At 48.8% G+C, this 27,695-nt stretch overlaps 1 protein-coding gene across 1 annotated transcript; it reads left to right on the top strand.

The window, feature by feature from the left end:
- The first annotated feature begins 5,263 nt into the window (after nucleotides 1-5,263).
- METRN (meteorin, glial cell differentiation regulator) lies at nucleotides 5,264-27,460 on the top strand. The gene is made up of 4 exons (XM_084641450.1): nucleotides 5,264-5,690; nucleotides 12,429-12,856; nucleotides 20,267-20,326; nucleotides 22,837-27,460. The coding sequence occupies exons 1-4, from the start codon at nucleotides 5,602-5,604 to the stop codon at nucleotides 23,151-23,153; spliced, it is 894 nt and encodes a 297-aa protein (XP_084497576.1). The 5' UTR covers nucleotides 5,264-5,601; the 3' UTR covers nucleotides 23,154-27,460.
- Nucleotides 27,461-27,695: the final 235 nt, after the last annotated feature.

The following is a 27,695-nucleotide window of genomic DNA, read 5'->3' as shown; positions in this document are numbered from 1 at the left end:
GGTTGGTGGCACAGCAGGGCTGATTCAGGCTCCCTGCTTGCCTTGGCTCCAGGTGGTTCCTTGAAGTGGCCAGCATGTCCCTCTGGCTCCTAAGCAGAGGCACAGCTATGGGGGCACCGCGCGATGCTCCCGGCCCTGAGCGCTGGCTCCGCAGCTTCCATTGGCTGGGAACTGCAGCCAATGAGAGCTGCAGGGGCAGTGCCTGTGGACGAGGGCAGCACGTAGAGCTGTCTGGCCGCCCCTCCACCTAGGAGCTGGAGAAAAATGCCAGCCACTTCCAGGAGCTGCCTGAAGGAAGCAACACCTGGCGCCCGCACACCAAACCCCCTCCTGCACCCCAACTCCCTGCCCACAGCCCCAGCTAGAGCCCTCATCCCCCATACCCCAACCCCCTGCCCCAGCCTAGAGCTCCCTGAACCCCTAATTTCTGGCCCCACCCCAGAGCCCTCACTCTCTCCTGCACCCCAACCTCCTGTCCAGCCCAGTGAAAATGAGCAAGGGTCAGGGAGAGTGAGCAATGGAGGGAGGAGGGATGGGGGGGGCAGGACTACGAGAAGGGATATGGCAGGGGTGGGGCCTCAGGAGGGTGCAGGACAGGGGTGTTCGGTTTTCTGCAATCAGAAAGTTGATAACCCTATGTCAATAACAAGAAAAGTGGTCAAGCAGGGGCTGGAGCCCAGATTCTCCTACCTTTCTGGACCATGCATGAGACATAAATCCATCCTTGTACATGATTCAGCTAGGCCCATCCCTTTGTCGGGGATGGGGTGAATGGAGTGGGGGAATCTCAGGTTCAGAGAGGCTGTTAAGTGAGGATCCAGGAGACCCAGATCAGAATGAAGAGGGGATGGGGTTTAGCCTTGGAGATCACAAATCACCAGCCTCCACACTTGTGTTTATGGGTAGGGCCGGTGGCTGAGGGAGGGGCCATGTCCACATGCCAAGGCCCACCAGAACATTCAAACAGAAGCTAGGATTGCATGAGATCAGGGGAAAACCAGAGAGTATTTTTGTGCAGGTTGTTGTGGGTACCCAGGTGGGCGTGACGTTGTGAAAGGGACTTGTGTGGGGACTGCAGCTCCTGTTGCATGGCTGCTTTCAAATAAAGGTAGCTGCCTCCTTGTGACAAGGGAAATGCCAGGAGGCAAGAGCACTGCCTAGCCCCTGAAGAGCACAGCTGTATCAGCTCTGGGCCGGAGGTTAAATAACTAATGAAAGAGCCCTGGTTACAGGCTGCCATCTGGGAATACCAGACACAATAGGCGACTCAGCAATGAACTAGGGGTGCGGGGGAGGGGGATTATACTTTGACAATAGAGGCTTACGGGCCCCAGTGGGCGTCACCACATAGTAGCAAGGCTAGTGTTTCTTGGGGAGCCTGGGCAAATGTTCTCCCAGGGGGACACAATATAGTCTGAAATAAAACATCTGCAGGAGGAACCTAAAACCGGAGCAGCAGCCAGCTTGTCCAACCCCTCATCACCCATGGAGCTCCTCTTCCTCTGGACTAAACTGAGCAAACCTAGTGGGCCCCACCTGGCAGACTGGGGGGCCCTGGAAAAATGGGCGCCCCTGCACCCCAACCCACTCCTCCTGCCCGGCGCTCCTGCTGGGGAGCGGGGTCGGGGTGCAGGGGCTTGTCTCACTCTGCCTGGCTAGCGCTCCTGTCAGGGAGTAGGGCAAGCCCCCGCACCCTGACCCTGCTCCCTGGCAAGAGCACCAGGCAGGCAGAGTGGGGAAAGTCCCTGTGCCCTGAGTCCATTTCCCCAGCAGGAATGCAGAGGGGAGAGGGGGGACCTCAGGCGGAAGGGGTGGGGAGGGGCCCCCTCTGGCTCTGGCCCAGGGCCCCGCAAAACCGTAATCTGCCTCTGGGTGAGTGGGGGGATTTTTATTACAATACTCTGGTCAGCACTAAGCAAGGCCTTACCAGCTCCTCTTATGACACGGAGTAGCACAGAGACAGAAGGAGCCATTGAAAAAAATCAGTTTGATGTAGAAACCCTTCTCTGTCTTAGCCATGGTGTGGCCCAAAGGATCTCCCAAAGGTCAGTGAGATCACAGGAAGAGGGGCTTTCCTCTGGGCATCACTGCCTCATGCCCAGCGTGTGCAGATCATTTCAGTGCCACTATAGCAACGGGACCTGTCAGCATTTGCATTAAAAAAGGGCTGTACCTCAGCCTTGCTCATTTGCTTGGAGAAGCGACTTGGCCCAGAAGGCAGCATTAGGCCTGCCCTACCTGTCCAGCCCTCTCCTACCCCAGGATTAATAGACACATGCTTAGGAACTTGGGGAAGTATGGAGGGGCATAACCCTGAGCCATGGGGCTCGTTTGCTGGGCAGCATTGTCAAGTTGATTGAAGTTGAACACAGGACACTCATTCATAAGTTTCTGGCATTTAACCCCACTCTGCCACTGCCTTTGTACTGTGACCTTCAGCAAGTCACTTCAGGTATGGCTACACTGCAATGAGATACTCACAGCTGCCCATGCCAGCTGACTCGGGCTCACGGGGCTCAGGTTCCAGGGCTGTTTAATTGCAATGTAGATGTTCAGACTTGGGCTGCAGCTTGAGTGCCAGGACCCTCCCACCTCGCAGGGTCCTAGAACCCAGGCTCCAACCTGAACCCAAATGTTTACACACTACAATTAAAAGTCCCTTAGCCCAAGTCCCATGAGCATGAATCAGCTGGCATTGGCCAGCTACAGGTGTCTAATTGCAGTGTAGACATATCCTTAAGCTCTTAGTTTCAGCTTCCCCATTAGTAAAATGAGGCTAATGCACACCTCTGTTATATGAGGTCTCAGTTGTAAAAAGTAATGTTTGAGGCTGTAAGTATATGCATGTTAAGTGTGATCTCTTTGTAGCTCTTAAATTATTTAGTATTTTACATTGGCTGTAGTATACAATTGTGAAATGAAAACACTGTGATGAACTAGCCACTAGGTATATGTGCTGCTGCCATCTAGTGGATGGAATCAGAACTGCTCAATGATATATCATAGGCCCTATACTGCTAAGAGAAACTCACCTTCAGCACAAGTGGTCAAGGGCTTGTGTTTTTGGAGCAGGAGGTCTGAATTCTCTCTTTGCCATCACAGTGAAGGAAGGAGCAGCTTCTGTGACAACCTTAAAGTGATAGGTTGTCACAGCCCATTGCAAAATATACCTGCTTGAAGACAAACAACAGTATTGATATAGACAATGTTTTCATCAGACGCATGAGCTAAACCAGTTGTACTCACTAAGGTTTGGCCAACAAGCCAATTATCCCAAGGGGCACTGCCAACGGCTGTGTCAGTGGCACCCTTGTCTGGGGCTGCTAAATAATTCCTCTCTTAAACAGAGACAAGTCTGAACCCAAATCCCTTTCCCTAAAATGTGGGAAATGTTTGGCTCTGAATCCAAGTTTTGTGGCTCTGGCTGTTCTTAGCTGGGTGCAGGTTACCTAAACTGTCAATAGAAGTAGGGGAAAGGTGGCCTAGTGGATAGGATACTGGGATTATGAGGACTTAGGTTCAGCTTCTGGCTCAGCTATACACTTCCTTTGAGACCTTAAGAAAATAATTTAATCCACCCCTGCGCCCCGTTTCCCTATTGATCAAACAGTGGCTAGATAACATAACCCACTCTCACAGGGCTGTTGTGAGTATAAAATCCTTTAATGATTGTGAGGTGCTCAGATTCTATGGGGATGTGGGCCGTATACAAACCCAGACAGATGAATGTGAAATGGGTTTTCCACGCTGAAGGAAATCTTGATCAGATCCATGCACTAAAAGGATCTTACCCAACAAACATGCCAACTTCTGGGCTGACAGTCACTGTGACTGGGGCAGTGTTTCTGACATACCAAGACACTAATTTTACAACAGCATCGGGTCTGTGTGCATCTCTCCTCTGGCTCCTTTCTACTCACAAGCTTTCCCCCAGGACTTGTTCCACCTTAAACTTCTGCTGCTGGTTTATTATCAGACAAGAGCATAATAATGGACCATGCCATCGCTTTCAGACTGGATTCATTTTCTATGGATTCCAACAGATTGACTTCTTTCAGTATCATTTCATGGCCTGAGGGCTCTGAATCCAGATTGCAACCTCCTTTTCCCTACCCCAACCCCCCTTCCCTTTCTTTCTTTCTTCCATCCAAATTTACAATCCCTCATTACCATTCTGCTCCACCCTCTCCCTAGAGGCTTTGTTCTCTTGCCTGTATCATTGCATTGCAATTGTTCCATGTTTATTTCAAACATTTTGGCGGGCTATAACTCCAATGGAAACTTAATTAATTGCAGGGCTTGTGGACCTGGGACAATAGCGTCTGAAAAAAATAAAATCATTAGGAACGGCTTTTGCAAAAAAAAAATAAAGGAGTTTTATGCTATGCTGATGAACAGGCTAATAACAGCAACAACTGGGTAATGGGGAATGCATTCCCTGTATGTTTTCAGAGCTCTTAACAAATCTGTAATGCAATTCTATTCCATTGCTACAGACAAAAAGAAGGGTTGGGTCAGATACACAGTGGGCCAAATTCTGAAGCTCTAAGTCCAGGCAAAATACCTGTTACAAAGTTAGATGATCAGATTAAAAGAACCTTTTTTAAGATTGTACACAGCTCCATTGGCTTCATGCTCTGAATAAGGATGGAATAAAAACTGAGCAGGGACATCAAATTTGGCCCTTTATGCATAATTTGATATTACTTATCTTATATTGTAAATATCATTTATAATTCAAGCAACCTGCATCCTGATTAGATCTACCCAAGCTGGCATTTCCTGTGTAACTTACCTCAAAACCACAGATTTGACAATTACATTTTCCAAGATAAATATTAGTCCTAGGGAGGTCAGATCCTATGTGCAAAAGACTCATTGATTCAGTGTTTTATTCATGTTGTGTGTCTGAATAATAGAAAGGGGTTTGTTTACAAGTTGTGTTCATGTATATTTTACCATTTAATCAATCAGCAGTATATATATTTCCCCAAACCTTTCTCAAAAATTAAGCATTCCCTCAAATCACTGTGCACACCATCAGCTGTCTGTGTGCTGAACTCCTCGCATCTGGACAACAATCACTTCAAATCAGCCTTTTCACTCTTTTTTTCTATTTCATTATATTGTTCTCAAATTCTAGTTGTTAATGGAGAAAGGGAGCCCACCCCTCATCCTTCTCTCTGCTCCGATTGGCTGAAAGTTTCCGAGCCCTGCTCCGATTGGAGAATGGCAAATCATCTCCTTCCCCCCCGCCCCCCACGCATTCGCCCCTTAGTCCACCGTCGTTGAATCTGACCAGCAATCTGTGGACACCTTAGTCAATTTCACAATGAGCCTTCTGGTCACTTTCATCTCGGCTGCTTGTCCCCTGGCTCTGAATCACAGCATCACTCCGGACTAGCAGGAGGAAGGAGGGAAATCCTGCTTTGCATCCTGACAACTTTTGCGGCGGAGGCCTGGGGAGATGGATGGCGGAGACATGCAGGCGTTACCTCCCCACGCACATTCCAGCATGGTGTCTGTTGGGGAAGGATTTACTGTAGTCTCTGGCATTTGATTCCTCCTTCTGGTTTATTGGGAGACGAAATCTCAGAGAAGATGCCTTTGGTGCTGTGGGCTCTTTGCCTTGGTGTCCTGGATACGGCCCTTTGCAGTTATTCAGAAGACCAGTGCAGCTGGAGGGGGAGGTACGAACTTCGGTCCTCAATTAAAAATAAGTAACCATTGGCAAGGATCGCCAGAGATCGCGCTGTGCTAAATGTGCCCTATGGTGGGAAACTATCTGCTTTGTCCAGAAACTCAGATAACTTTCTGTTAGTAATGCAGGCTCATACCTTCCAGCCCCATTGCCCCCAGTGGGAGTCCGGCCGGCCGGATGGGTATTGGTGCAGCAGAGTTTCGGGTGTTAGGAGCGGGTGGATGGGGTAGTGCATGTTCTGGATGAGCTGTTATAAGTATCAAGAGGGGGCCTGATTCTGGTCGCACTTATCCTGGTGTCAATCAGGAGTAAACCCACTGAAGTCAATGGTGTAAAGGAGAGGAGCTTTTAACCAGAAGTTTGCATTCTTCTTACTAACCTATGCCCAGGGAAATAATTGAGTTTCCACTTTATGTTTGAGAAAAGGAAAATTCCAGTTCTTGTGGCTGCCATTTTTAGTCAATTGAGTTTAACTTTCACAGAGCCTCTGGGGAAAACGGATTGCTTTCCTCTAAGGAGGTGATGGTTTGGGTTCTGTCCTCTACCCCCCATTCCCCGACTGCTATCAGAGGGGGAAAGTATCTCCCTCAAAGCTAGCTAGATGAAAGCTTACAAGGTTTTAACTTAAATCCAGTCTGAGAGAACAACATCCATCCTCCCAAACCGTCTCTCTGTGAGGGGCAGCATCTTGTGTCCTCCGGCAGAGGTTATGGTCTCTGCATCACATAAACCCTCCCGCTGGCTACCTCAGCTTCTCTGTGCTCCGTAGTGGTGGGTTTTACTTGGTGTGATGATTGTTTTATTGCATCCTAGGGCTGCAGGCCTCTTATTGTTTCTTTGTAAGGTGGCAGGAGGGGAGAAAGGAGTAAAGAAGTGAAAGTGCTGGAGTTTGTTTAGTTTTTCTCATCTTTATGGCATGCCCCCTTGCAAGGTCAAAGCTGCCCCCTAGAATTAAACAGTGATCTTACTCCCTGCAGTGTTACAGGGACATGTGAGAGTTACAGACCTCTGCCACTTGCAGTTTCTTGATTCCCTGTCCTCTCCAACCTAACTGTTTTGCACTTCATAATAATATCAATAGTGAACAATAAAATCGGATGCAGTAGTAGCTAATCCTTTCCAAATACACCATGCTGCCTGCTTTCATAGGAAAAGAACTCAAGTGAAAACCTCAAAATAGAAAGCCTCTGAGCAGCCTGCTTTAATACATGAGCCAAATTGCTCTTTGACATGATTTTGTTGGGAGGTTGCAGAACTCCCAGGCCAAGGAGTCATTTAAAACCACAAACATTGTTCAGATCCGAGAACAAAGCAAGGTTTGTCAAGCAGTTACTGTAAGAGCCCTGGGGCTTGGAACACCTTTTCATTGTGTGGGTACAGTGCCTAGGATAGTGGGGCCTGAAGTGATGAAGTGAGCTGCAGCTCACGAAAGCTTATGCTCAAATAAATTTGTTAGTCTCTAAGGTGCCACAAGTACTCCTTTTCTTTTTGCGAATACAGACTAACACGGCTGCTACTCTGATACCCAAGATAGTTCAGTGGCAGCATCTGTTTCTCAGTGTTTTTGCCTATGTGCAGTTCTACAGATGAGTTAACTACAAAGGAGCAAAAACAGGTAAAGTGACTGTCACTGGTTCAGTCTAGATTAAAGACTCATGCCCTTCTACCTCCTGCTGAGACTTTTGCTTGCTTGATAGTGCAAAGAATGGAGAAGTACTCATATTATCACACTCTTACTGCTCCAAAAGCTTTGGAACTACTTTAGAAAAGTTTGGCTTTTGCTTTTACAGCAGAGATTTAACAGAATCAGTAGCCCTGAAAAGGTTTCTAAATAAATGACTTGGTCCCTCTTTTGGATCATATGTGAATATCTAGTGAATGACTGAACTAGTTTTTCCTGCCAGGCTGTAACTCTGTAGATTTCACTGTTTTGTTATGGGGCCTGGTTACAGATTCACAATTTTGGGGGACCAACCTGGGCAGATATTTCTCTCCCTCCTTTCCCTGGTCAAAGACTCAACTTGTATTAGAATAGAACACTGGGGAAGACTTGCTGGCTAGTAGACTGCAAGCTCTACTAGCTTCATGTATGCACTTTCTCAAACGACACAGAGTTGGGCTGGGTCAGTACTTGGACGAGAGACCCCATTGAAAAAACCTAAAGATTATTTTTCTTTCTTAAGCCTCTTAGCACCTTTGAGATAAGACAGCAAACCAAGATCCTGGCCACTTGTTCTCATTAATGATCCCCTGGCATTCTTTGTCAGCGTTGTGTGTATGGACCAAATTCCAAAGCAGGTAATTAGCCTTCCAAATCTTACCTATAGTTTAAATCAGATACAGCTAGTTTTCTGCACTTCAACTAACAGCGCACAGTCACACTATAGCTTAGCAACTGTTGTGTTTCATATCAAAGGTATTTCAATACAGGTGTGAAGTGCTCCTTATATATCCCTGCCTGCTTTGAGTTTTTTGGGTGGAAAGCACTATAGAACAACACAGTAGTTTTATATTATAATTTTTTTTGTTTAAAAAAAACCCAGGAGGTAGACTGGATTGGACACTAAACTATGACTAAGAAGACCTGGTTCTATTCCTGTCTCTGCTACTTGGCAAGTCACATTCCTGCTCTGTGCTTTGGTTTCCCCTGCAATCCTTTGCCTGTCTTCTCTACTGCAACCACTTTGGGGCAGAGATTGTATCCTGCTATGTGTTTGCTCTAACGGTCCCAGCTGGGTGCCCTATCCATTAGTACATGCTGCCTCTCAGAGCCTCCATTCTGTTCTCACATATGGGATTCTAATGTATCTTCATTTGCGTTACAGATAAAAGATGGTCTTGTGGGTCAGGAATGTGATTAGGAGCTGGGCTGCCTAGGCTGTGCTTCAGGCTCATGGTATGACCTTGCACAAGTCTCTCTGTGTCTCACTTTACCTGTCTAACCCACCTCATCGTGGGGGAAGGGGGACCGATGATTGTTGATGCACTTGGAGATCCTTAGCTAAAAAGGGCTATCAAACACCAAAGGAGAGGTACAAAATACAATCACGGAGCCTTAAAATTCTGCCTTCCCTGCAGGGGAATGTCGCTGAAGGACACTGAGTTCCTGCACCAAACGGTTGTTCCAGGCCCACAGGGAGGGGCTAGGTTAAGGCGTCAGGAGTGGCTATAGATACTAAACGCCAGCATGGAGAAAAGTGGAGGCCATAGTTCATCTTCCAGGAAGGGGGACTCCCCTCTGCACTCTCTGTTGTTTATACTGTGCACACTCCACGTGCCTAGAGATGTATACAAGGCAGCAGCGTAGTAGAGCAGCAGGATGACTTTGCCCACAGCAAGCATCTGCAGGCCTGCTGCTCAACTAAGTTTACTCTGAATGGCCTCAAATCTCTTCTTGCACAAGGAAAGCAGAGTAAATCCCATCTCGGATTCAGGAGAAAGCTGGGCTTTAATTTGTAAAAGACAACAGGCGGGCGCAGGGGCAAGCTACCCCCACTGCCCCCACAACCTGTCCTTCTCTGTGAGCTCCCTCTGCCTTTCGATGGACACCTCTTAGGAGTTTGCCCAGCTGTGTGGGGCTCCAGCCTTCTCCGTCTCTTCTCAGCCAAACCCCTTGGGTTCACCTTTGAGTAAGGGGAACACTATACATTGCCATTTATTCTGGAAGGAAAGGCTCTGGTGCAGTAGCTGAGCTGGTTCTATCACGTGTCCCCCAGGCTCACTTTCCCTCCAACATGCCCACTATGGCCAGCCTGAGGCATTCAAAAATTGTGAGTCAGGCACAAAAAAATCAGGATTTTTTTTTTAAATAATAAATTTTGGGCTCTTTGCATTTGCCTTCTGGTTTCTGAGCCTTTAAGCTGTGCTCCCTTCATGTTTTCAAGCTTTGCTCTGTAGCCTCAAGAGATACAAACATCCTTTTTTAAAAAAAGAAAAGAAAGCTGGGAGTCTCACATACTCACTTGGCTCCAGGAGCTGGGGTGCTAAGAAAATCCCTCAGTATCACAAGAGTTGGCAGCAGGTCACTGAACATCACCATATGGCAACTATTAGGGCCTGGAGGACTCTTTATAATCTGTCAGTCTGGTGGGTAAGAAATGGGTCAGTGATTAACCAGCTGCTGCAGCGGGATCTAACCAGCTTAGTCATCGGACAGCTTTCAGACATGAACTATAGGGCAGACACAACTGATGCCACAAGAGGCTGTGTGGTGGAGTTGGTCCTTCAGCCTGATACCTCCCCTCTAGAGCCACACCCACCGTGGCAGGCACAGGTATGCCTGCCAGAGCCCTTGCTGAGCAGGGTCCCATGCAGACTCCCTGTACCAAGCTCCTGTCCTCTCAGTTAGCAAAGCAAAAGCCAGGAGACAACAAAAGCTCCTGAGTGGTGTCTGAGGCCTGGGATATGCAGGAGATAAGACTAGATGATCTGGTGGCCACTTCTGGACCCAAACTCAATGATTATGACAAAACCTCAGGCCAACAATGTCACAGAGGCCAGTGATTTGCAGGTACCCTCTAGAGCAGTGGTTCTTAACCTGGGGTGCATGCACCCCCTGGGGGTGCGAGACATGCCAGATTTTTTCAGAAGGTAAATCATCGAAAACACAAATTGAGCACAGGCACGTAAGTACAACTACTTTGTTTCATCAAACCTATGTATTTATTAACATTATACATTTAACGATTACTGTAATATACAAACAAAAATATATCTACTTTTAAAGAACTGACCTACTTCAATGATTTTTGATAAGGGGTGAGAGAACATATTTTGAGAACCAAAGGGGTGCAGTCTGCAGTAAAGGTTAAGAACCACTGCTCTAGAGGCATCTTGAACCAGGAGGTGCTGAACATCCACAAGTGAAATCTCTACAAGCTGCTGGGGCCCAGTAGCTCAGACAATGAGGTTCAAGATATTAGCCCCCCCTCAAAAAAATGAGGGCCTCCCCTCACAATCAGAGGCCAGGCTTGAAAATTCTGGCCATGGAAAGGAGGAGTTTGGTGGTGGCCAGGCAGCCAGAAAGAAGATAAAGTCTTAGGGAAAGAGGATGATGTTCATCTCTTGGGAAGATCAGGCATAATTTGGATAAAGAAGAGCATGAGACGTCCAGGCCTGGAGCCTGGTATGCCATGTATTCAAGCTTAGTGGTATCTTTGGTTGGGAGATGCTGATATAATAGGGATAAGAGCAGCTTCATTCCCTGGAGCCTTTCCACCTCATAATGCTGCATCTTGGCAGGGGGTTAGACTAGCTGACTCTTGCAGTCCCTGCTAGCCTAGGATTCTATGACTGTCATGCTGCTTCTGCAGTGAGGTAGAGAAGGGGGCCCCCAGCGCTGCATTTGCGTCTGAACTTCACCAAAGCATCAGGGTGTCCGGAGCCAAGGTCTGGGTTCAGCACCCAGAGAAAAAATGAGGAACAGCTAAGAAATTTGGATAGGGGCAGTGGATTTGGGGATCCAGGGTCTGACTCAGGTCCATCTCCACCTGGAACAGGTGATTTCCAAGCTGGTCGCACAGTAATTGAGCAGGCTGCTCCACAAGGAAGGAGCGAGTAAGCATGAAGTCAGCCCAGAACTGGAGGAGGAAGACAAAAGGAGCAGTCAGGAAAGTGTTCAGCCTGACTCTTTGTTACAAGCCCACATTCTAGCTCCGTCATGGAGTGCCCCAGTCACTAAAACCCACATCCTGCAAGGGAGTTAAGTGCTTACATCCAATTGATTTGAGTGGGAGTTAGGCATCTAACTTAAATACCTTAGAGGATCAGGGCCTAGTCCTACTCCCAAGGCTCTTGGCAAGTGGAGTCAGTGCTGGTAGCTGTGGCCATTGGATGCTAGTTTAATCTGCTGCATGGCGAGACCATTGGGAGCTGAAGTGGCCCTGGAGCATGCTGGGATAGAGAGCCTTGTGCCAATGGGCTAGTACAGTGGTTCTCAGCCCAGGGCCCGTGGCTGCATGCAGCCCAATTAGCACACAGCTGTGGCCCAGCTCAGCTGTGTGCTAAAGTCTGCCTGCATGCCAGGGTCTGCCAGGTTCTCGGTGCGGAGGGATCCGGGCTGCCTAGCGTGGCGGGGTCAGGGGTTCAGGTTGCCAGCCAGCCCCGTGGAGTCAGGTGTCCGGGGCTGCCAGCTGGCCCCACAGGGTTGGGGCCTGGGGCAGCTGCCTGGCCCCGCAAACTCTGGGGTCCAGGCAGCTATGGGGCGAGGATCCGGGGTCGGGGCAACTGGCCAGCCCTGCATGGCAGGGGTCCAGGGTCGGGGAAGCCAGCCCGCCCCACGCAGCAGGGGTCTGGGGTTGGGGCAGGCGGCCAGCCCCGTGAGCTCCAGGGTCTGGGGCAGCCAGCCGGCCCCAGTCCAGGGAAGCTGCATGGCAGGGGTCCAGGGCTGCCAACCCACCTCATAGGGTCCGGGGCAGCGGCCCGGCCCTGCAAGCGCTGAGGTTCAGGGCAGCCATGTGGTGGGGGTCTGGGGCAGACAGTCACCCAGCCCCACAAGCTCTGGGGTCCAGGGCAGACATGTGGTGGGAGTCTGGAGCAGCCATGCGGCAAGGGTCTGGGGTGGGAAGCCAGCCCCACATGGCAGGGGTCCGGACTGCTGCTGCCCTGCCACTTGGCCCCTGAGGCCCAGCTAACACATTGTGGGCCACATATGCGGCCCACAATGTGTAATAAGTTGAGAACCACTGGACTAGTAATATGGTAACATGCGTTTGTTCTCCCCTCGCAGTGGCCTGTCCCAGGAATCGGGCAGCGTGGAGCAGATCTCTCTACACTGTGCTGAGGGCTCACTTGAGTGGCTGTACCCAGCCGGGGCTTTACGCCTCAGCCTCTCCCCTCGCCTCCCCATGAGCACTGCAGCCAAAGGGAAGAGCCCCAGGCAGGTCACCACCTGTATCAAGCCCTCCAGCACCTTCCGAGGAGCTCAGATCTATCTGGAGAGGAATGGGATCCTGGAGCTGCTGTTGTCTGAGGCAGATGCCTCCCTTCGCCGCAGGGTGCGCTGCTTCACCTGGCTGCCCCAGGAGAAAGTGGCACTGTTCCTTCAGTCTACCCTGCACCAGGACATCAGCCGTCGGATTGCTGCCTTCCGCTATGAGCTGCGGGGAGACTGGAACTCACGCCTCTCACTGCCCTCCAGCAACCTCAGCATGGAAGGTAAATAGCCAGTGGCATGGCTCCACAGGGTGCAAGTGTAACACTGACAGACCCTGGCCATCGGTGGGCGGGAAAGAACCTGGGACCTCTGGAGCTAAATGTATGAGCCTCTACTGCATGACCTAAAAGCCATACAGCCAAGTCTGTAAAGAAGACTCATTAATCTCTCTCTCTAAGTAGTCTTGGTGCCACGAGAGGGAACAGAACACCACACCCAGGAGGTGTGTGGGTTACACCAGGACTGTTAACCAATTTCGCTGCTAATCTGTATTGCCCTCCTGTCCTGTCCTGTGACTTTGCCAGTCTCCTCCCTCACTGGGCAAGGAGGGTGAGATCCACCACAACAGTGTCCTCCTGACATGAGCTGCTGCTCCAGCAGGATGAGATTCCTTACTGCATTGTTCTACCAGGGCCAGCTAAAAATCTAGACTTGTGCGCATCCTTTTACAGAGGGAGGCTGGCTGAAGCAGGACACAAGGACCCAGGACTCCTGGGTTCTATTTCTGATTCTGACACTGACTCACTCACTGCATAACCTTGGGCAAATTGCTTCACCTCTTTGTACTTCAGCTTCCCTCTCTGTAAGATCAGGGTACCACTGCTGATATACTTCACAGGATAATTAATTATTAAAAGATCAGTCCTCAAGGCCTTACTTAGTTTGCATTCAGGCAAAATTCCCCTCGATTAATGAAGACAATGGGAAGTTTTGCTTGAGTCAGGGTGCCAGGATTGGGCCCATTATTGACCGCAATAGCAGGGCCCTGAGCCACGCAGCTGTTACACAGTAGGAGCATTTTGGTCAGTGGGAATCTTCTTGGGTTTCTTGCTGCTCCAGGCTGCAAAGAGGCACAGGCTGTAGGAGGTTCCAGCTACTGGCTGCTAAAGGACCCGCATGATGTGGGCCTCCTGTCAGGGACAGGGAGGGGGTGGCAACCCAAGCTGGCCTCTTTTCCTGAGCGTGTTTAGAGAGCGAAGCCAGGAGCCGGAGGAGGATCTCAAAGCAGCTCCTATAGACATGTTTAATCAGTGCCATCTCGCTCCACAGCTGAGCTAACAAAAGTCCACTCTGCAGCCCGTGAGGGACATCCCTGCCATTCAGCCACCCCAGAGATAAGGGGCTCTCCTGGTTGCCATGGCAACCCCGGCATTCTCCACATGGGAATGGCAAGGGTTGCTCTCTTGCAGCGCCCTGTGAACCCTAAACACGGGATTAGTGTGACTGGTTTTTCAGGAAAGGGGATTTGGAAAGAAATAGCCTGGCCCTGCAGCAATGGTGCTCCTCCCCCCTCTTCTCCTTCCCAGCCATAGGAACACCTCCGATGGCAGCAGAGCTGACCCCTGGGTCAGGGAAAGAGCACAAAGATCTGGAAGCTGTGGGCTGGGTGAATTAGCAGTATTTTGCCACAGAGCTAGCATACCCCTCCCTGCCTGGAGAGCTAGTCTGTCCTAGTCAGGTTCATCACCCTATGTAAAGGTACCATAACACCAACACCTGCCACAAGGGCTTGTCTGGGAACCTTGAGCCTAGAGACAACCTGAGCCTGTCTGTATAAGAGGTCAGAAACCGACTGTTGAATCCCAGGCACCTTGAACACCAGGAAAGTTCTCCTCCTACTCTGGGTTCTCAGCTCGAAAGCTCAGCAGTGTTTGAACCAGGGAGGGACATGCATGTGGTAGGGGTCATTCAGACCAAGGGAAACTTGGGTTCAAGCCAAATCCCTGGCTCCATCTCTAGCCTATATCACAGAAGGGGAGCATGTCATTGCCTTCCTCCTGTGGCAGCTGTCAATCACTGTGTATTTCTGATTATTAAAGAACACTGGGGTTGGGATAGAGGAAACATTTCCCCTTGGTGAGAAATAGCATTCATGGCCCTGTTCAGAATGTCCCAAGAATGGAGAGGGCTTCCCCTCTCCCCTAATGGCTGTTACCAGTTCAGTTTCATTTGGCTCTTACTTCCCAGTTTGTATGGGTAGTAGAAGAGGCTCCTCCTCAAAGGGCACACGGTGGTCCCGTGAGTGTGCTCCGAGTCAGGGACTCTGTATTCTGTTCCCAGGGCAAGTCACTGAACTGCTCAGTTTCCTGCTCTCTGCACTGGGGATGCCAACAATGAACTACCATGCAGGGGAGGGGCAAGGATACATGAATTGCTCTTTGTAAAGCGCTTTGAGACCTTTAGATTGACAGGTTAGGGGAAGGATAAACTGTACTGGGAGGAAAGATGGTCTTGTGCTTAACACAGCACCCTGAGAGTCGGTTCAATTCCTGGCTCTGCCACAGACTCCTCGGCTGACCTTGGGCAAGTCATTTAAGCACTTTGTTCCCCAGCTGTAAAGCAAGGGTGGTCATGCTTGCTTTCTCCCTCTCCTTATCGATCCTGTCTGTTTAGCTTGTAACTGCTTTAGGTCAGAGCTGTCTCTTGCTATGTGTACATACAGCACCTGGCAGAATGAGGGGTCTGTGAACATAAGAATGGTCATACTGGGTCAGACCAAAGGTCCATCTAGCCCAGTATCCTGTCTTCCAACAGTGGCCAATGTCAGGTGCCCCAGAGGGAATGGACAGAACAGGTAATCATCAAGTGATCATAGAATCATAGAATCATAGAATATCAGGGTTGGAAGGGACCCCAGAAGGTCATCTAGTCCAACCCCCTGCTCAAAGCAGGACCAATTCCCAGTTAAATCATCCCAGCCAGGGCTTTGTCAAGCCTGACCTTAAAAACCTCTAAGGAAGGAGATTCTACCACCTCCCTAGGTAACGCATTCCAGTGTTTCACCACCCTCTTAGTGAAAATTTTTTTCCTAATATCCAATCTAAACCTTCCCCACTGCAACTTGATCCATCCCCTGTCTCCCATTTCCAGCTTCTGGCAAACAGAGGCTAGGGACATGATCCCTGGCCCATCCTGGCTAATAGCCATTGATGGACCTATCCTCCATTAACTCTTCTAGTTCTTTTTTGAACCCTGTTATAGTCTTAGCCTTCACAACATCCTCTGGCAAGGAGTTCCACAGGTTTACTGTGCGTTGTGTGAAAAAACAAATGTTTCCTTTTGTTTTAAATCTGCTGCCTATTAATTTCATTTGGTGACCCCATAGTTCTTGTGTTATGAGAAGGAGTAAATAACACGTCCTTCCTTACTTTCTCCACACCAGTCATGATTTTATAGACCTCTACCATATCCCCCCTTAGTCATCTCTTTTCCAAGCTGAAAAGTCCCCGTCTTATTAATATTTCCTCATCTGGCAGCAGCTCCATATCCCTAATCATTTTTGGTGCCCTTTTCTGAACCTTTTCTATTCCAATGTATCTTTTTTGAGATGGGGCGATCATATCTGCATGCAGTATTCAAGATGTGGGCATACCATGGATTTATATAGAGGCAATATGATATTTTCTGTCTTATTATCTATCTCATTTGTAATGATTCCCAACATTCTGTTCACTTTTTTGACTGCTGCTGCACATTGAGTGAATGTTTTCAGAGAACTATCCACAACTCTCTTTCTTGAGTGGTAAAAGCTAATTTAGACCCCATCATTTTATATGTATGATTGGGATTATGTTTTCCAATGTGCATTACTTTGCATTTACCAACATTGAATTTCACCTCCCATTTTGTTGCCCAGTCACCTGGTTTTGTGATATCTTTTTGTAGCTCTTTGCAGTCTGCTTGGGACTTAACTATCTTGAGTAGTTTTGTATCAAATTTTGCCACCTCACTGTTTAGCCCTTTTTCCAGATCATTTATGAATATGTTGAATAGGATGGGTCCCAGTACAGACCCCTGAGGGACACCACTATTTACCTCTCTCCATTCTGAAAACTGATCATTTATTCCTACCCTTTGTTTCCTATCTTTTAACCAGTTACCAATCCATGAGAGGACCTTCCCTTTCATCCCATGACAACTTACTTTGCTTAAGAGCCTTTGGTGAGAGACCTTGTCAAAGGCTTTCTGAAAATCTAAGTACACTATATTCACTGTATCCCCCTTGTCCACATGCTTGTTGACCCCCTCAAAGAATTCTAGTATATTGGTGAGGCATGATTTCCCTTTACAAAAACCATGTTGACTCTTCTCCAACAAGTTATGTTCATCTAGATGTCTGACCATTTTATTCTTTACTATAGTTTCAACCAGTTTGCCTGGTACTGAAGTCAGGCTTACTTGCCTGTAATTGCCAGGATAACCTCTGGAGCCCTTTTTAAAAATTGACATCATATTAGCTATCCTCCAGTCATTTGGTACAGAAGCTGATTTAAACGATAGGTTACAATCTACAGTTAGTAGGTCTGCAATTTCACATCTGAGTTCCTTCAGAACTCTTGGGTGAATACCATCTGGGCCTGGTGACTTATTACTGTTTAGTTTATCAATTTGTTCCAAAACCTCCTCTAATGACACCTCAATCTGGGACACTTGCTCAGATTTGTTGCCTAAAAAGAATGGCCCAGGTTTGGGAATCTCCCTCACATCCTCAGCCATGAAGACCGATACAAAGAATTCATTTAGTTTCTCCGCAATGGCCTTATCGTCCTTGAGTGCTTCTTTAGCATCTCGATCGTCCAATGGCCCCACTGGTTGTTTAGCAGGCTTCACTGTGACCCAGGGACCACTTGATGCCAACTGACAGAGGTCGCAGAGGGGATGCATAATAATACTATTATAAACTGGAGGTCAGGCAGGACCAAAACTCATGTGTGTGTGGACCGCCCAGCCTGCAACTCAGGTGTACACAGCTTGGAACATCACCAGACAGCCTGTACAGGAAAGATACTGTCGTACTGTAGGATGATGGGCAACAACACATCAGCCTGTGAGCGTGTTTTTGGGGGGCACCATGCCACAGAAATGAAGCAAGTGTACGAAGTTTTCCATGGGGAACATGATACACAGAAGCTATGTGGTCTAGTGACTTGAATTCAGGGCTAACAGTCAAGAATTTGTCAGCTCAGTTCCTGCACTCTGCTGCCAATTCACTGTGTTGCTTTGGGCAAATCACTTTACCTCTCTTTGCTGCCAAATGGGATAATGCTTCCTTGGGTCCTTGGGAAGGGAGATGCAAAGATAAATTAATGCTTGAGAAATATGAATGCTAAATATTATTCCCCTTTTGGCTGAGTAGTGTGTGGCCCAAGCAGGGTTAGCCCATGAGATCTGACAAAGCTCAGAGAGGGTTATGAACAGCAGTTAGTCCTGTTGCACTTGCCCAGCCCCACGGCCTCAGCCCAGAGGGCAGCCTGGCTCAGACAGATGTGCACCTCAGCTTAAGGATTCCTTTCAGTCTCTGCTCCAGAGTGTGAACTCCAGGGGCGGAGGGGTGGGCAGTGGTATCTTGACTTGTTTTTCTGGTTCCAGCGGCTAGTGCACCAATTCTGAAATGTGCTTTCTCTGGTCTCTTAACTCCTTATGCTCTCTGGAGGGGCAGTGGAGCAGTCTCAACAGTGCCTTACACCAGAGGTGCTCAGTCTTTTTCTTTCTGAGGCCCCCACAACATGCTATAAAAACTCCACAGCCTACATGTGCCACAACAACTAGTTTTCTGCATATAAAAGCCAGGGCCAGCATTAGGGGAAGCAAGCAGGGCCACACCACAGAGGACCCTGCTAAGGTAAGTTGCTCAGGCTTCAGCTTCAGCCTCAGGTGGCGGGACTTGGGGCCCCGGGCTTCAGTGCCATGCAGTAGGGCTTGAGCCCCAGCAAGTCTAATGCCAGCCGTGCTTGGCGGGCCCCCTGAAATCTGCTCACAGCTTCCCAGGGGGCCCTGGACCCCTGGCTGAGAACCACTGTCTTACACAGCCATTTGCTCAGTGGAGACTGCCCTGCACTATGGAGAAAGGAGGGGTTTTGCTGAGAGTGACCTTTGCCAGTGGTGGATTACCCTTGCCCAGGGGGCCCAGCCAATTGGGGCGCCCCGGAAAAATGAGCACCACAGCAGAAATTTGCTATGGGGCGGCAGAAGCCAGGAGCCCTGGCAGAAGCCGTGGGGCAGGCAGGGGAAGCCCCAGCACCAAGACCCAGGTCCCCAGGAGAAGCACGGGGCAGTGGGGAAAGTCCCAGCACCTGGAGCCCTCGCTGTAGCCCTGAGTCTCAAGTAGCTCTCACTCGCCGCTGTGGCGCTGGGCCTGTGGTGGGGGGGACAGAGCTTCTCTGGTCTTGAGGCTGCAGTGGGGGCGGGAGAAAGGAGCGAACAGGAGGTAGGGGTGGGAATGGGGGTGAAGTGGGGAGGCAGAATGGGGGGGGTGGGACTGTGGGCGAAACAGGGGCAGGGCTATGAGGGAAGGGGTGGAATGGGGTTGGGCCATGGGCTGGGCCCCAGTTCTGGCGCCAGGGTTCCTCCACTTGCTCTGAACCAGGGCCCCAGGAGACCTTAAGCCGACTCTGCCTTTACATACCATGTGCAGAGCAGGGGTGGGCGGGAACAGGAGGATCTGTTGTCTCAGTGGAGCTTGGGACAGTAAGGAATTGGGATGCAGTCTCCCAAACTGGTACTACACCAGAGATGGAAGTCAGCAGCTAGAGATCTGGGGAAAGGAGCCAGGCTAGAATGGAAACCAATACGCCCAAACACTGACCCGGGTCATCACCTTCCTCTGGCAGAGTGGTTGTATTTTGACTGAAGGGTAAAGCTGGACTCTTGATCTAACTCTCACAGGTGTTGCATGTGTGAGCACAAGCTACAAAGTACAGAGCAAGGCAGGGAGAGCGCAGCTGCCAACTTTCTACTGCCCAGGAGCAGGAGTGAGGCCTAAGAGAGGAGAGTGTAGCTAAACAGCTCATTAGCATGATGAGGATCACACTTCAGCCCACATTTCCTCCAACACACTTGTTCTCTGCCCACAGAGGGTTCGATGCTCTGTCCCTCAGTGCAGAAGGTACTGTCCAGCACTGCTTATGTTCTGCATGCATAACCTCTGCCTGCAATGGCCCACAAGCACCTGGAAGCACTTGGATACAGGATACCAGCAACCCCTATCTTGTTCTTCCCTTCTCCTGAGCAGCTCATTGCAATTCCTGACTCAGCAGAGCTCCCTCAGAGCACATTGCCTCTGCAGCTTTCCCCACACAAATCCAGAAGCTCTGAGCTTGACTCTGGGACCTTTGTATTTTCTCTGCAGAATCCACATCCTTTGTGCATGGTGCTATTGCAGGGGGAAGCTGTATTCCACGAGGCCAGCTTCCAAGTAGAGAGAGCCCCGAGAGGGCACTGGGCAGCAGAGCAACCCTTGTGAGAACAAAGGCAGAGCCCCAGGCACCCGATGGTCTGAGGAGGCCAGATGGCGATGCTGTGTGGCACCTGCAAACAAAAGGGATTAAGCCAGCATTCCCGCCTCGGGAATATCTGAGAAGAAAGCCTGGGACTCACTTCTAACACAACTTTTCTCTGTTTGAATGCTGCAGGGGCATGCCGGCCGTGTAATAACACGGAGATCTTGATGGCCATTTGCACTAGTGACTTTGGTGAGTAAGCTTTTGCCATTTCTACATTTACTGTTGCCCTCTTCTGCTTCACATTCTCTTCCCCCACGAGTTCTTTTTCCAGGAATCGGGGGTGTCTGACATCAGTGGATCCAAGAATTAAACACAGAACAAAGAAAAATCCAGTCTCTGATGTCCCCATGATAAAGAGACATGCTAACCAGCACATAATACACAGTACTATTTAGCACTGGCCTCTACTAGAGAGAATGAGAACAGCTCAGTTATGTGTCATAGGCCTTATGACAACTAAGGAGATTCTTCCTTATCTCAAGTGGTAAGGAACTGTGCTGGTGGATTAAAAGGCCTTGAAATCTATTCCCCGTCTTACCAAGGAGTTTTGGGAGATCTCTGGCAAGCACTAGAGCTGTGCAGAGTGCAACAATTTCATTCCGGGGCAGTTCTCAAGGTTCTGAACTTTATTTTTGTTCCACATTAGAACATTTCACACGTTTTAGCTAAACTGAATCATGTTGAAACATCTGTTTTTGGATGCAAAATGTGAGCTTTTCAATCTGGGTCGCCTTCCCTCATCAGATGTGACCAGAGAGCACTTGGCCAAAAAAAGCCTCGCCTATGAAAGCAGGCTAAACCAATACGTTTCTGCAAAACGTTTCCTCTTTGACAAAATAGCATATATCAGTCAAAGTCATTTGGTCAAAAATGTTCCACCCTGCTCTAGTAAGTATTGGAATGAAAGCTGGAGTACTGTGTGGCCAGATTTGTTACTTAATGTACTCTGTGTTGAGTCTTTCGTACACCCCTGTATTCCACTGGTCTTCCCAGTGAAATAATTGGTGCAGAAATAAAAGAGGAAGAGGGAGAAATTCAACAGCATAGGCAAAGCAGAAAAGCTCTTTCCCCTGCAGCACAGAAGCCAGGCACTTGAAATGGGAAGGAGGGGCCATCTTTTCATCCTTGCCAGCCCCTGCACGCACACACAGGGTTGGGCATAGTCCAGATCTGACAGAGCATGTGCATGGGAGCTATTCGCAGTGTGAACTTTCCATATGCTGAGCAAAACAAGGGGCAGTTGGTGTGGAATCACAGAGAGCCCAGTGTGGCAGCTTTACAACGGCAAACAAACCAGCCATTGCCCTTTGTTCCTGCCACTTAATTAGCTGACTCATAGCTGGCAGGCCAGGCCATGGCAGAGTTAATATCGTCAGCAGGTAGCCTGTGGTAAGTGCTGCCGACAGAGCTAAGCCAAGGCATTTGCTCCCAGGCTGTGACCATGCAGCCGAAAACAGCCTTGCTCCTATTTAAATGTCCACACATGGCTGTGCCACAGTGTACAGTTGCCAATTATTCCTGCACGTGCTGTTAAGCTCCTAATTTGCATCTCTAAACAGTAGAAGGAGGGTCAGGGGTCACTGGCTGTCCAGTCCAGAGTTGCCATGCCAATGAAGAAGTCAAACATAAGAGCAAGGGATTTGCCATGCTAGATCAGATCATAAATCCAGTGGTCTGGCAGAGGCCAATACCTGCTGATTCAGGGAAGGCCAACCCCACTAGAACGCACCCAGCTAATTGTGCAGTATTACACATAATATGTGCAGGGAGGGGAAAATCCCTTCCTGACCCTCACAGGCAATCAGTGCGTTCACTGAAGAATGGGGCTTCATAACCTTTATCTCAGTACATAACTGTGAATGCTAGGAAATGCCCATGAGTATCCAGCCTATGTATTCAATGACCCCCAGCAAAAGCACATTCCCCAGGTTGGCTGTCCTCTGTGTGAAGGGGGATATTCTTTTGTGTTCTTTCTAAACTTACCAGCCATTTCTTTCATGGAGTGACATCCCAACTAGAACAGAGAGAGAGGGGTGGTGATGATCCCTTTAGAATACAGCACTTGACATCCATCATCTGCATTACAAGGGGATTAGCACAGGAGAACCCACTGAGCACTGGTCTATACTAGACTTCTGCGGGGGATGCAGCTCTAACCGTGGTAGTAAGGATAAGAGCACTGGCATGGATTGAGCATGGGTGTTTTTGCCACTGTCCCCTAGACTTACTCAAGTATCTCCCCTTCTTATTTTGGCCAGTGAACCTCAATTCTCTCCTGCAGCTCCCCTGCCCACAAAGCACTGGTAACTGGGCTCAGTGCAGGAATCCCTGGGAGAGGTTCTCTGGCCTGTGTTATGCAGGAGGTCAGACTTGATGCTCACAGTGGTTCCTTCTGGTCTTACAAATCTATAATGCACCTCCATTGTGACCTGCAGTCCCTTCAACTATTCCAGCACCACATCCCCATGCAGAGCTGCCAGTGTGCTGAACATGTAAATACATCAGCCTTTGGGCCCAGGTCTCCAGAAATAAGAGGCTGGTGCAGTGACCCAGTGGATAGCCTGTGCCACCTGGACCTAGTCAGTTTTTACCAGATAGCTAAGTGTTCCCAGTTAGGGATGCAGAAGTCACAGCAGTGCAACAGTTCCTAGCTCTGGATCAATGAGTAATTGTGTCTGTCCTACCACCTTTCCCCTCAGTCATTCGTGGCAACATCCGGACCGTCTCCAATGATGTTGAGATGCAGGAATCCATCATCAGCGTGAGTGCCATGCGCATTCACAGGCAGAAATTCACTTTGTTCCAGCCTGCCGGCAAATCCAGCAAATCCATGGGCAGCATCCACACCCTGCTGCAATGTGGAGTGAAACCAGGACCTGGCAGCTTCCTCTTCATGGGGTGGCTGCACTTTGGGGAGGCCTGGCTTACCTGTGCTCCCCGTTACAAAGACTTCCGGCGTATCTATGAGGATGCGCACCAGGCTCATGAGAACCCCTGCGAAGTCTCGCTGGACTGAGCGATGAGGGCAGGGGCATTCAGCCTGACCCTTGGGAATGGGGATCACCAGCAGCAACAATGGCGCCACCAAGGGCTCACATCCACCAGCCTGGAGCTAGCAAGAGTTCTCCCCTTCCCATACAGACCTGCAGTGGTCCCCATTCGTGCTTCACTTGCTCTGTGCTGAAGAGAGTTGTAAGGCACCTTCTGTGCTAACAGGAACCTGGCCCCTGGGGCGGAGGTCCCCAGACTAATGATTAGGAGTGGGCACACACTGAGTAACATAAAGGGAATTAGACCCTCCCCTTGTGGGGAACAGTAATACACATAGGACTGACTAATGGACAGCAGGACTTCTAGTCAACCCTCCATTTAAGCAGCTTGAGGGGACAAAAAATGCCAGTGAAATGACACAGTCTCTGCACAGTTGCTAAGTCAATCCTTGGTATCCCAAGATTCATTGCCAGGCGAGTCCCAGCGCTGAGGGACTTTCTTGCTGTACTGTGACTGTTCAGACTAAACATGGGAGTGGGCTGAGCGCGTGGATCATCAGAACTGGAAACCAATGCATGAGCAATTCTGCTTCTCATTTTGCACCGAAACACACCCACACATCATGGAAAAGGCTTTGGCAAAACCAGCCAATGGCATGGGAGCCTGTCTGTGAAAATCCTGCCTGAAGAAAGAGGCCATTCTAACTGCACCTGGTTTGACCCATAGAACCTGATTCAGCAAAGTTCTTGAGCACATGCTGTCAGTCCCATTGACTTCAAAGGGACTAAGGCCTAGAGCCTCAAAGGTATTTAGGCATCTGTGTGCTTTGTAGAATTGGGGCCTTGTTGCTCTGATAAAGTTTGGTTCTGAAATTGCCCTGCTCCCTCTCCTTCCCCCAGAGCTTCACCCCTCCAGGGATGGGAGGAAGACCCAGGGAGTGGCAGCTATCATTTTTACATTCCATTTAGTGTTTGTTTGGGTAGAAATGTGAAGACACTGCTTTGTACACAGCATGGGAAAGTGGGGGATAGCTGAGTTATGGGGGAGAGTCAGAGCAGCGTTGGGGATATCTGCTGGATGGGCTCTTGAAAGGACATAAATTAATGGATCACAGCTAGAAGTTTGCCTATCCCTGGCTCTGAACTTGGCTGCCAAAAAGTTGCCCCATAGAGTCCTCACAGGTATCTTGTGTCTACTCTCATTGACACTTGGGGAGTGTTCCCTGGAGGGGCCCCAGCTTTACACTACAGTAGCAGAGCAGAATGTGGGTATCAATCTGTATCTGCCAGGGGAGGAGGAAGATTACCTGCTATGGGTTTTGGGTGCTGGGGAAGTAGTTTATATCTGCCAGCAAGGAACCTGGCATTGTCCTTGCCTTCAGCAACACCCAAAATGCAGAATCACCAAACAGCTTCTAGAACACTTTAAAAGAGAGCCCAGGGCCCAGGCTGAGATTGGCTCTAAACTTCCCCCGAGTTCTGCTTCAGATCCAGATCCAGGGTTCTGGTTCTGGTGTTCCAGTCTGGTTTCATCTCTGCACTAAAGAAGCTGACACCATTTTAGCATCACTTTTGTGCTGTCTCTGGTCTGTGATCATCATCTACGGGCCTTGACAGGACAAGTGGGGTGGGAAGAACCTTTGCGAAATTCAGCCTGAAGTGGTGCAGAAGACAGTCCAGTATAACTCTTGTGTGTACAGCAGTGAACTCTCACAAGGGAAATATTTTTAAATGAAGATTTGGGTAGACTGTAGTTTGAAGAAAAGGTTCCTGTATAATAGACCCCATAAACTAATGGCACCTGTGGGAGCCTGAGTGCATGGCGGAGATGTGACTGGAGAGCACAGGTTTGTCTTTCTGCAGCTTGTGTATTTCTGAGCGGATGGTATCTCAACACACTGTATAGATATACAGTATTGTCAACCATTTGTGTATTGAAGGAGATGGATTTGCAACATTGTGAGGAGTCCCTACAGAGAATCTGTACATGTGGAACAGAGATTGCCATGCCATCACAGATCAGTGTGCTTCAGCCACCAGTGGTGGAAAGTAGGCAGGCAACAGCTGCTGATGGAAGCATTCAGGCAGAAGCAAAGACCTTGGGAGGAGAGAGCAAGAAAGCAGAAGCTTCTCATTGGAGAACAGGAGATAGGACTAAGGATCAAGAGATTCAAAAGACTCTTGTCTTCTAGATCATTACAAACAGTTGGAACTTGGACAACTGCAGAGAAGAATAATCTCTTGGTTCGGTTATTGGGGTGTGTGGGAAGGAGATCTGGGTTTTCAGTTTTAAGCTGACACATCCACTTTGGGGTGCTCAGAAGCTGTAGAACAGAAATTTTGAGTTAAAGGGACAGGGCTGAGGGGAGTTTGGGACAAAGTCAGTCACACCAGTTAACTATCAGCACACTCCTAATTTCATGTGGAAACTGCTGCTAAAGCCCAGGAGTTTTAGACCTTGGCTACACTACAACTTCCAATTGAGTTTGTAACTTATTAGTGGCACAGCTGACCCTAACCATGGCTTGTGTCTACATACACGACACTATTAACACTCATTTAGTAATCATGGCAACTAACTAGGTAGTTTTGGCTCAGTTCAGATCTAGCCTGGAACATGGTTGGCTTCTTGTAACCAGTTTGTAACATGTTTTTGCTGTGCAGGTGAACAGCCCAGCATGCTTTGGTCCCCCTGCTGCAGCATGTCCTCTACTCTAGACCCTGTTGAGGTGTCATGAGAGCTGCCCAGATTTTCCCAGTTTTGTTCAATATCTTCATAAATGATCTGGAGGATGGTGTGGATTGCACCCTCAGCAAATTTGCGGATGATACTAAACTGGGAGGAGTGGTAGATACTCTGGAGGGCAGGGATAGGATACAGAGGGACCTAGACAAATTGGAGGATTGGGCCAAAAGAAATCTGATGAGGTTCAATAAGGATAAGTGCAGAGTCCTGCACTTAGGACGGAAGAACCCAATGCACAGCTACAGACTAGGGACCGAATGGCTAGGCAGCAGTTCTGCGGAAAAGGACCTAGGGGTGACAGTGGATGAGAAGCTGGATATGAGTCAGCAGTGTGCCCTTGTTGCCAAGAAGGCCAATGGCATTTTGGGATGTATAAGTAGGGGCATAGCGAGCAGATCGAGGGACGTGATCGTCCCCCTCTGTTCGACATTGGTGAGGCCTCATCTGGAATATTGTGTCCAGTTTTGGGCCCCACACTACAAGAAGGATGTGGATAAATTGGAAAGAGTCCAGCGAAGGGCAACAAAAATAATTAAGGGTCTGGAACACATGACTTATGAGGAGAGGCTGAGGGAACTGGGATTGTTTAGTCTGCGGAAGAGAAGAATGAGGTGGGATTTGATAGCTGCTTTCAACTACCTGAGAGGTGGTTCCAGAGAGGATGGTTCTAGACTATTCTCAGTGGTGGAAGAGGACAGGACAAGGAGTAATGGTCTCAAGTTGCAGTGGGGGAGGTTTAGGTTGGATATTAGGAAAAACTTTTTCATTAGGAGGGTGGTGAAACACTGGAATGCGTTGCCTAGGGAGGTGGTGGAATCTCCTTCCTTAGAAATTTTTAAGGTCAGGCTTGACAAAGCCCTGGCTGGGATGATTTAACTGGTGATGGGTCCTGCTTTTGAGCAGGGGGTTGGACTAGATGACCTCCTGAGGTCCCTTCCAACCCTGATATTCTATGATTCTATGATTCCCACAATGCACTGCTACAAACCTAGGGTAGGTGTGAACACATAAACATCTGTAACATGGTTGCACTGTGAAAAAATCTGCAGCACGGAGACATGTCTGTTGTAAAGGGTTAGATGAGACAGGTTACAACACCATTGTTTCATATGAAGTGTGGATGGGACCTGCGGCCAATGAATGACGGTTCACATGATTCTGCCCCACTTCCTATCCAAAAACGCTTATTTGGGAGAGGAGTGATATTTGACAATGGAATGGGGACACCATATGTGCACTAAAAGTTATAATGATACCAAATTTGTGGGTTTTTTTTGAAGACTAAACTTTTATGTGTAAAGCATGTTTTGTTTTGTTTTTTTAATTTGAAATCTTAATATAAAGTGCATCTCCACAGCTGTAAAACACTGCCTGGCACATTAGCTGTCGCCATTCTGTAGGGTGTAGTCAATGGCCGTGAGAATCTTTGTAATTGAGTTTATACATATAACGTCTATTTACAAGGTAAGGAAGGAAGCCCTGATTCTGTGTAGTTTGTAACAATGAGATTTCTTCTTGTTGTGGTTTGAAATAAAAAATTGTATTTGTCATCTGTGGTTTTGAAACACCATATAAAAAAATGAGTATTTCTAGCAACGCTTGCGTCCGTGATTTTTTTCTGGGGACGCTGGGTCAGGCTGTGTTCCTATCTCACTAGTTTTGAAACAAAATTGAGTTTGGGGAAAGTTAACAAAAACTAATAACCGAGATTTTGTAAGAGCTTAACAAGTTGGAGAGAGGCTTTCACAGGGCTCTCCAGGTGGACAGCAGCTAACAAGCTTAGCCCATGAAACACCAAGGTAGAAGCATCGTGTGATTGGAG

This window comes from Lepidochelys olivacea (assembly GCF_965140295.1).
Source record: "Lepidochelys olivacea isolate rLepOli2 genome assembly, chromosome: 10".
In the NCBI taxonomy this organism is placed as follows: Eukaryota; Metazoa; Chordata; order Testudines; family Cheloniidae; genus Lepidochelys; species Lepidochelys olivacea.
This window is presented reverse-complemented; position numbering and strand designations above follow the sequence as displayed.